This window comes from Cynara cardunculus (genome assembly GCF_001531365.2).
Source record: "Cynara cardunculus var. scolymus isolate 2C chromosome LG 13, CcrdV1, whole genome shotgun sequence".
In the NCBI taxonomy this organism is placed as follows: domain Eukaryota; kingdom Viridiplantae; phylum Streptophyta; class Magnoliopsida; order Asterales; family Asteraceae; genus Cynara; species Cynara cardunculus.
Genome location: NC_037540.1, coordinates 3672557 through 3682950, shown reverse-complemented (window position 1 = coordinate 3682950; position 10394 = coordinate 3672557). Strand labels below are relative to the sequence as shown.

The following is a 10394-nucleotide window of genomic DNA, read 5'->3' as shown; positions in this document are numbered from 1 at the left end:
AAAAGTATTATATGAAACAATTTCACAAGATTAAACAATTTCATGAAAAAATTTCATAAGATTAAACAATGAAATCGACAGATGAAGGTGGTTTGCACGGTTTACACAAATGAGGGCGGTTTTCATATGATCACTCCTCTCTCTCTCTCTCTCTCTCTATATATATATATATATATGGTTGACTCCACGTGTGAGAACATTTATACACTTAAAACTTTACAGTAAAATACAGTGAAAGTAAAAAGAAGCCGAACATTCAACAACAAAAATATGAAGTTTGAAATGTAAAAAGATTGTCTCATAAAAACAGCCATATATATATATATATAAAAGGTTAATGTATGGTTTATATTAGAATTATTAAGATAATACCGAAAAATCTATTTAAAGATATATGTATTTCTTTAAATGAGTTTTTCAAATAATTCACATATAAACTCCGTTCTATAAATAGCATGATGTATTGCTGTTTACGAATTGTCTGATCCTAAAAGTACCAACATTTAATAATATTATATGGTATAAATTGTTGTAGCATTTTTTTACCGGCGTTCATTTCGTTGTGATTGGATAGATTTTAAATAAATTTCGATAAAGTTGAGTTTGATAGTTGAAAAAGTTGTTTTTGCTTTTACGATCTTTATACATAGAGTCTGATTAAAATCATTGCACACATCAGATATCATCTCTTCTAGTTGGATTTTATAACTAATGTTAGGGAATTTGGTAATGATGTATCTCTTATTTAATATAATTAAGAGAGTTTTAAGTATAGAAATATAACCCAATCAGAGTTTTCTCACTCATGATCAGATAAATGCTAGGTCCTTGTGTTCATTCCCACACAGGGCGATCATTTGAGCCTTCTCAAGGCCATCGGAAAATACCCTGTTGCAATCTTCAGGATTCTATAGAATTAGTTAGGATTTTTCTGACTTTTATCTTTCTTTTTTATTAATCTGGATATCCAACTCGCTATGCGAGCCGACTGTTATCTTCAGGGACCCATATTTTTGTATTCTTTATAGTTCTTGTGTATCTGATTCTTTATCTTTAGGCATCGTCACCTAACAGACATAAAAAAAAGGTCATAAAAAAAGGCCAAATTGAATAAAGAAACTAAAAAAATTGGTAAGTTGGAGTACAATTCAAGGAAATATATGATTCCTTATGCATATTTCTTGTCCCTTCCCATAAAAGGTAAGGTTTCCATTTTTGTAAAAGGATTTCTTTTTTTAGAAAGAAAATTCTTTATTATTATTTTTTAAATTAGTTAATTAGCCATGGATAAATAAAGCTGGAAGAAGGTAATTTCAACCAATCAATGTATTGTTGATGGCAGTGATCCTAATGGGCAATGGCTAGATCACGTGATAAATAATCGTATACCTTCTATTTATGGAAATGTTAGAACTTTTCAAAATACTTTATACATGATAAATAATAGTAGACTTTCTATTTATGGAAAGGTTAGWGTYATRAATAAGGGTTTGCGTTACTTTTAAAATTACTTTATACATGATAAATAATAGTAGACTTTCTATTTATGGAAAGGTTAGAGTTATGAATAAGGGTTTGCGTCACTTTTCAAAATACTTTATACAAGAATCATGTGAAGGTAAATTGCGGTATTTTATGATAGGATGAGCTGGGTCGGGTTATACTGTTTATTTGAAATTCTAGAAATTAGATTTGAGAATATATCTGAATACGATATTTATTAAAATATATTTTTCGTTTTATTTATAATTTTGTATGTATATATACAGTATGAAGGAGCTGTGAAGGAAGATGGGAGGGGTCCGGCTATTTGGGATACATTTGCTCATACATTTGGTAATGTCTCTTCTTTTATGTTTTAGAGTAAATTACGATTTTTGTCCTTGTGGTTTGTTAATAATTGCTATGTAAGTCCCTATAGTTCAGATTTTATGATTTTTGTTCTTATGATTCGTAATTCTTTGTTATTTTAGTCCCTAAGCTCAACTCCTACCTTATCTTTAAGTACATGGGGCAAAAAAGCAAAGAATTGTAAATCATAAGAACTAAAACAGTAAAAAATTATACATTGTAAGAATGAAAATAACAGTGAATTGTAAATTACAGGGATGAAAATCACAATAAATTATAAACCACAGGGATGAAAAACGAAATTTATTCTTTATTTTATTGGATAATCTTATTTCTCTAGAGGCGTAGTATTTGAAATATAATCGGAGGGTCTAATTGTAATTGTGATAAAAAGAGGGATTCTAAACAGGAAAAAAACAAATTTAAGGGGCTTATATTCAGTTTAATGAATGTATTGTCCTTAATTTGAAATTTAATGTAAAATTACAATTATGACCTTGTAATTTTGCAGGTAAGGTAACTGATTTCAGTAATGCTGATGTTGCAGTTGATCAATATCACTTATATGAGGCAAGTAACCCCTCTTTTATCCTTTAGAACATTTAAAATAAATGTGTTTGTTAGGGTTTTTACGAATAGTAAATTGCACGAAAAAGTAACGTATTTTAACTTGATTTTTATTTTAGATAACATACTTTCAAAACTTTCATTTTGGTACATAAGATGAAAAGTTTTAAACATTTAAGTATCCGGATAACCGGTTGAAACATTAACCGGTTACCATGTTGATGTGATGTTTAAAACTTTACATCTTAGGTATTAAAAAATTGAAGTTCTAAAAATACGTTATCCAAAATAAGAATCAAGTTAAAGCACGTTACTTTTTCATGCAATTTGTCCTTTTATAAAAAATTTCTTTTCTTGTCTAATCATAAGTTTTTATAAGAATTTAGATGCTGAACAAAAACTCGGGTTTTAGCTATTTGCAGCATGACCTATGTGGACCCGATGGTTTTAGCTCAACTAACTTGTCACCTTTCCGTTAAACACAAAACAAAACATGCCATGAAATTTTTCGGGTTTTCTATATTTTAAAAAGATTGTCGGGATTTTTGTACTTAGAAAAAATGCCGGATTTTTCGGGCTAGGGTTTCTTCTAAAGTAGAAGTGGCAAACGCTAAATGATTTTAATACAAAATGTATTATTTATTATATCATTATTTATCTGATTCCGATTTATTTGAAAAAAAGATTTACTTGTTTCGATGGTCGAAACAGGGTGATATACAATTAATGAAAGATATGGGCATGGATGCTTATAGATTCTCGATCTCATGGTCAAGAATTTTTCCGAGTAAGAATTTTTCAATAAGTTTTGGTTTTATATATATGAGTCAGATTCATAGAAGAACAGTAACAAAATAAGAGAATAAGAAACCGGCCGAATCACATATAAATTTACACCAAAATCACGTGTATATAAAATCACATGTAATTCACACGATTTTGGATGCGACCTGAGGTTGCAGGCCATGTCGCTTGGACGCCTTTACATTGGCCGTTAGTGTAAATCACATATGACTTTACATTTGATTTGACCGTTTTCATTTCCTCTTAATTTATTACTGTTTTCGTTTAAACCTCCATCATAATTTAAATTTGTTTCGTTTTAAATTTATTGGCTTTTATATGACAGATGGAAGCGGTGAAATCAACGAGGCTGGAATTGATCATTATAACGCACTTATTAATTCTTTAATAGCCCATGGTACATTTTTTTTTATATTAAGGGGTGTTTGGAATTGCTTATAGAAATAAATTATTGACTTATTCCGGCGTGATACCGGTAATAAGCATTTTTGAGTGTTTGGATAAGCAACTTATACCGGTATCAAACCAGTAATAAGGAGTTTTTGAAAAAGTTAAACCAATCTGACTTATTATAAGTTGATAAGTGCTTTTATATAAAAATATAAGTTGTTTTAAATAAGCAATCCCAACACCCTCTAAATAAATAATATTTTATATCATATTTACTTATAAATAAAATAAAAAACACAAAATTATATTTTCTTGAAATTAAAATAAAATAATTTAATTTTGGAAATTAAACCATAGGGATCGAACCATATGTGACCCTCTACCATTGGGACCTTCCTCAAGCGTTAGCAGACAAATATAATGGATGGCTCGACACTCGAATCATGTAAATCTTTATTATTTTATTTATTTATTTATTTATTAAACTTATTATTCTCTTTATTATTATTTAATATTATTTTTAGTGACGCTTGAAAAAAAGATTACAAGCCCGAAAACCATTAGTGACGCCTTTAGTTAATCGCGTTACGTGATCCCGTTGGTTTTATTGTGTCACAGCGACGATTTCGTGGCGTATGCCAATACGTGTTTCGAGAAATTCGGTGATCGGGTGAAGAATTGGATGACGTTTAACGAACCACATACTTTTACGGTACAAGGTTACGATGTGGGTCTTCAAGCACCTGGACGTTGCTCGATACTTCTTGGATTGTTTTGTAGGGCCGGAAACTCGGCTACGGAACCGTACATCGTGGGTCATAACGTCCTTCTTTCACATGCAGCCACCTATGATTTATACAAAAGAAAATACAAGGTAAATATATACATGTAAGCATTTTTTTAAGTAACTAATTTCCAATTCTGTCCTTACTCATAAGATGGAAATATTCATTGTTCACTCTATTGTTAAGGGTAAGATTGTCATTTGATTAAAAATTTGTAATAACTACATATCTATACAAACTCTGTGTTTTTTTTTATTGTGGACATTTATTTTAGGACATATGAAGCAATATGTTTGTCTTTTTGACGATCAACCCTTTTTAAAACGCGTATTTTTTTTGTCTCAACCTAGGCAAAGCAAAAAGGACGCATAGGGATCGCATTTGACGCCATTTGGTACGTGCCGGGTACAAACAAAACCGAGGACATTGAAGCGGCACAGCGAGTCCAAGAATTCCAATTGGGATGGTACGTTTTTTAACATATCATAGTATAACCTTTTCTTTTCGGTACGTATTATACGACATAAATGCATAAAATATTTCGCTTAAAACGACTTCAGGTTTCTCGATCCCATAATGTTTGGAGATTACCCAAGTTCGATGAGGACAAGAGTCGGAAACCGGCTACCAAAATTTTCTAAAGTTCAATCGGCTCTTATCAAGGGATCGATAGATTTTGTGGGAGTAAATCACTACACAACGTGGTATGCTTGGCATAACTCGACCAACCTTATTGGCGCTTTGCTCAACGACTCTCTTTCAGATTCGGGTTCCCTCACTCTTCGTATGTCGTCTGAAAACATCTCTTTCACTTTCTCGAATCCTATCGTGGAGCTCAATCCTTTTAATTAGGGTTGTATTATTGAGTTACGACACTGTATAACTCAACAATATACACCTAATCGCTTATGGGCTAGGTTCAAATGAGAACAGGTGAACCAACCATTTTATATAGTATTCATGATGAATAACTTTGAATAAAGAAATTTATTCATAATGAATATCATGATATATATTCAACACGAAAATTATTCATAATGAAAATACATCATATTCATGATGAATAACTGGTTCATCAGGTCTCAGATTAGGCCTATGCTACGGTTATATGTCATTTATACAAGCAATTATGGTCTAAGAGTACAAATTTTCTTACTTTTTTCAGCATGGAAAAACGGGAAAGCTATCGGAGATCGGGTATGTAATCATTTAACACAATAAAACCAACAAACTCAGTATATCTTACTCAAAAGTAGCTCAGTATATCTCACTCAAAAGTAGGTTATGTGATATAAGCCAACCTGTATTCTATTTTAAAGAGTAAAATGGATTTTGCAGGCAAATTCCATATGGTTATACATAGTGCCAGAAGGGTTTAGAAGCTTATTGAATTACATCAAGGACAGATATGGGAATCCTCTCGTCATCATCACTGAAAATGGTAACCTTTTCTCTCTCTCTCTCTATATATATATATATAGACTTGGGATCACGTCAGACCAACCTGTTTTCGTAAGACTACTTTTTTATACTTGAAACTTCAAAACAAAACGCTGTGAAAGTAACCTTCACTGTTCTTGCTGTGAAGGTAACCTTCACAGTGTTTTTGCTGTGAAGGTGCGGTCTTTTTTTTATCTTCACAACGTTTTACTGTCAAGTTTCAAATGTAAAAAAGTGATCTCATCTATCCCTCTCAAAGTTAGTAGTAAATATAATATATCACCATTTAGTAGTAAATATTATATTATGGTACAGGGATGGATGACCCAAATAGCCCATTTATCCCTCTCAAAGTTGCACTAATGGATGAGAAAAGGGTCAAATACCATAATGACTATCTCACAAACTTGCTGGCTGCAATCAAGTAAGCCCATTTCAGATCTTTCACTTAAATGCTTTGATAACCCAAAAATTTATCAAAACGTAACGGATTTTGTCTTAGGACCGTTTACCAAACGCTTACTTTGATAAAACGTGTCAAGTCACATTACCCTACTGGATGAATATGGTAAAGACCAAGAATCTTACCCGATAAGAGGGAGACAAGGACCAAGGGTCTTACCCGGTAAGTGAGGGCGACGACTCTTACCATGGTAAACGCTTACCGGGTAAATAGTTGCATATGATGTCATTTTAGTGGACTAAAAAGTCTTACCCAGTAAGTAAGTGGTGGTGTTAAATTTTACCAGTAAGCGCTTATCGTGTAAGTGTTTGGTAAACAGCCCCTTAGTTTTATATTTAGTTGATATTTTTTTTTCTAATTACTATAACAAACGTTTAATTCTACCTATTTCATATCCATTTTAACCGATAACCTTTAAATCTTGTAACTATTGACAATGTAGAAAAATGTTGCATCAAAATTAACAGAATATTCTAAATGTTAAAAACTTGTTTATTAGGTAAAATGGGTATGAAACAGGAAGAGCTTATCATTTGTTGCAGTAATTGAGAAATAAGCTTATCGTTACACTAAATTGTATAGGAATTAAGGGGCCGTTTACCAAATGCTTACTTGGGTAAGCATTTACCAAGTTATATTACCTTACTGGATGAATATGGTAAGGACCAAGAATCTTACCCGGTAAGAGTGAGGCAAGGACCGAGAGTCTTACCCCCGTAAGTGAGGGCAATGACTCTTACCACGGTCAGCTCTTACCGGCTAAATTGTTGCATAGAAACCCGTTTTGTTGACTAAAATCTTACCCGGTAAGTAAATAATAGTATTGAATTTTACCGGTAAATACTTACCGGGTAAGTGTTTGGTAAACGGCCCCTGAGACAAATTTCGTTACAGTTTGATGTAAATAGAAGTATGAATTTGTTAACCTTTTTTGGTGTTGGTGGAATGGTGAGCAGGGAGGATGGGTGCAATGTGAAGGGGTATTTTGCATGGTCTTTGTTGGACAATTGGGAATGGGGTGCTGGATTCAGTTCAAGATTTGGGCTCTTTTTTGTTGATTATGATCACAACCTCAAGAGATATGCCAAGAACTCTGCTATTTGGTTCAAGAATTTCTTGACTTCTGGTTAGAAATTCAAGATTCTTTCCATCACAAACGGGTCGGGTCGGGTCGGGTCTCATCTTTGTAATACGTATATTTTTCTTAAAGTAAAATGGGACCGAACGTGTGAAATAATTATTCTAAATTTGTTGTATACAAGATGGAAAAAGAAGACGTTTTATACAGAGTGTCGGATTGACGACACAAGCATATTCGATGTATGTATTTGTAGTTTGGAAAACATGTAGATTGATGTGTTATTTGTTTGTCATGATGATTTGAATAATTGAAAGTTTGATGATGATTTATATTTGGTTTTAATGTTTGTAAGGCTGTTTCTTGTCATTTAGATATTGTATTTTTTTTGGGTTCTGGTTGTGATTATCTTTTTGTTTAGGTATATGATGTTTATGTACGGCAAATAGAATAAATAAACTCACACATCATCATCACATTTGGTGAGGTTTAAACTCTTGACCTCCTAGAAGATCAAAAAGGAGGGATTTACCAGTTGTAGGATATCTAATGAAACCGTCGTTGGAATTGAGATCTTATTCAAAGAGAAGGATCTTAGATATCTGGAGTTTTTCTAATGGCTCTTTTGAACTGTAATATAATAGGGTTCAACGTATTCTCATAAGGTAACAGAGCCAAGATCTTGCCCGCTCTCAACACTAGGGACGATTTGTATCCGTTTAGCCTCAATTGGAGTGCGTATTAGAGTCGCCATAAGTTTGATGATAAATTTGGTGCACGTGTAAAGGGTTTCGTTTGGGGATTTCATGGCCAATCTCGTGTTCCATAAGATCCCAGAAATATGCCGCTTAGCGTATAAGAAAAACATTAAACACTAAGGTGCCATTTACCAAACGCTTACCCGGGTAAGCGCTTATCAAATCACTTTACTTTACCGGATGAATATGACAAGGACTAAAAATCTTACCCGGTAAGAACGAAGACAAGAATCGAGAGTCTTACCCGGTAAGTGAATACGAGGACTTTTACCATGGTTAGCGCTTACCGGGATAAATTGTTGCATACGATGCGTTTTAATGAATAAAATCTTACATGGTAAGTAAACGATAGTGTTGAATTTTATCGGTAAATGCTTACCGGGTAAGTGTTTAGGTAAGCGGCCCCTAAGATTGTGTTTGGTTAATTTTTGGGTTTTAGCAATGAATTTCAATTCCTGCTTACCATCTTTTAAGAAGGTATTATATTTTTATATTTACTCCATTTTATTTCATCCCACCACAAAGAATGTCATCACCGTTGTCGCCGCACCCTCGTCATCATTGTGCCCTTCATCCACCATCATCGTCGTTGTCACCACCACTACCATCGACACCACTATCACTTCTACCCAACCACCACTGTTATATTCAACAAACTGAACAGGTAAATTCATATTGTTTTGACAAATTTCATTTTAATTTTACCAACCAAACACATGGTCAAACATGATTAAACTTCATTCAAGTTTCTTCATATTTCAATTTCGTTGGCAAATTCCATTTTGTGAGTCAAACGCTACCTAAGAGCATCTCCGATAACTACTCTAAAATAAAGATTTAGATTCTTTTTTCAAACAGCTATACTAAAATACAGAAAATAAGAGCGAAAAGTGAAAATCTCTAAATTTAATGAAAATCTCTAAGACTTTTAACTTTTATAAGATAAATAAAATCATATTTTAATTCTTTTCCATCAATAAAATATATTTATTAAAATTAAAATATTAAGGAGAGAGAATATTTTGTGAAATATACCGGATATTGTAATAAAATAATTGATACTAGAATTGCTAATATAAAATAGCTATCGAAATTAAATGTAATTATTTTTTTAAATTTGACTTTTAATACTCGATTTTTAAAAAATTATAACAAATATGTTGGAAATATTCTAGAGAGCATTTGAACAGATTGTTTATAAATGGAGAATTTGAAAAATTTTGACTATTTTTTGATACAACAAATTTCGTCAGAAACGAAGAAAGTAGGAAAAAGGAAAAATAATTATAAATTTGAAAAGCTCCATAAAAATAAATGCTCAAGAGAATGATTTTTTTAATTATTCAAAACCATAAAAATCTTTGAAATTAAATATTCATTAATCATATTAAATATTTTAATAATATAATTAATTTATAAAAAACAAAACAGTTGGAATTAAATGTAATTGAAATGATACTCGTGCAATGTAGTGAGATACATTTTGATTTAAATATTTTATTTTATTCTTTATTTCAATCGATGTTATAATATGGTCTTATGTGATTTTGAAAAAGAGATGACGTTTTTATTTTTTAGTAAAATATAGATTTTAAGATATCATAAAATTTTGACAGAATATATCGATATTAATATCAAATTAACTATTTAAATTTTTTTATTTTTTGTATAATTTTTAATTTAATTTTTTTTATTATAATTTAATTTAAGTTCAATAACAAAGTAATTTATATTTGATTTAATAATATAATTTTTTTATAAAAATAATAATTAAATATTTTATTAGAACTCAATGATTATCCTAATTACATTTATTTTAAAATGAAATGTTTATCCTCTATTTGATTATGTTTATCTATAGTTAGTTACACGAATTCAAACATTAAGCTTTAATAAGTTGTACTTACGGAAAATTTACTTGTAATCTTGATTTTTAAGTAATATGCATCAATAAACAGCACTTCATGCATAAAAAATAGTTTTTAAGAGTTTTTATCAAATGCTTTATAATATAACTAGAAGAGTACTCGCGCAATGCAGCGAGATACATCGTGTTTTTAAATTCATTTTATTCTTTATCTCAGTCGATGTTATAATATGACTTTATGTGATTTTGAGAAAGCGATGATGTTTTTATTTTTGAATMAAATATATGTTTGACGATATCATAAAAATTTGACAAAAATATATTGATATTAGTATCAAATTAACTATTTGAAATTCCTCATTTTTTGTGTAATTTTTTAATCCAATTTTTT

General features: G+C 31.0%; 1 protein-coding gene across 1 annotated transcript; it reads left to right on the top strand.

Moving 5' to 3' along the window:
* Positions 1–3129: 3129 nt before the first annotated feature.
* Positions 3130–7710, top strand: LOC112525211 (beta-glucosidase 40). Its single transcript, XM_025135232.1, has 10 exons — positions 3130–3205; positions 3548–3619; positions 3970–4057; positions 4231–4486; positions 4748–4863; positions 4958–5181; positions 5563–5594; positions 5736–5838; positions 6153–6261; positions 7257–7710. The coding sequence occupies exons 1-10, from the start codon at positions 3145–3147 to the stop codon at positions 7429–7431; spliced, it is 1236 nt and encodes a 411-aa protein (XP_024991000.1). The 5' UTR covers positions 3130–3144; the 3' UTR covers positions 7432–7710.
* The last annotated feature ends 2684 nt before the right edge of the window (positions 7711–10394 follow it).

Coding starts and splice junctions, on each gene's coding strand:
- LOC112525211 (XM_025135232.1), top strand. CDS start 3,145: ATGAAAGATATGGGCATGGATGCTTATAGATTCTCGATCTCATGGTCA. Junction 4,058..4,230: donor TGGCTCGACACTCGAATCAT/GTAAATCTTTAT, acceptor ATTGTGTCACAG/CGACGATTTCGTGGCGTATG. Junction 5,182..5,562: donor TTCGGGTTCCCTCACTCTTC/GTATGTCGTCTG, acceptor TACTTTTTTCAG/CATGGAAAAACGGGAAAGCT.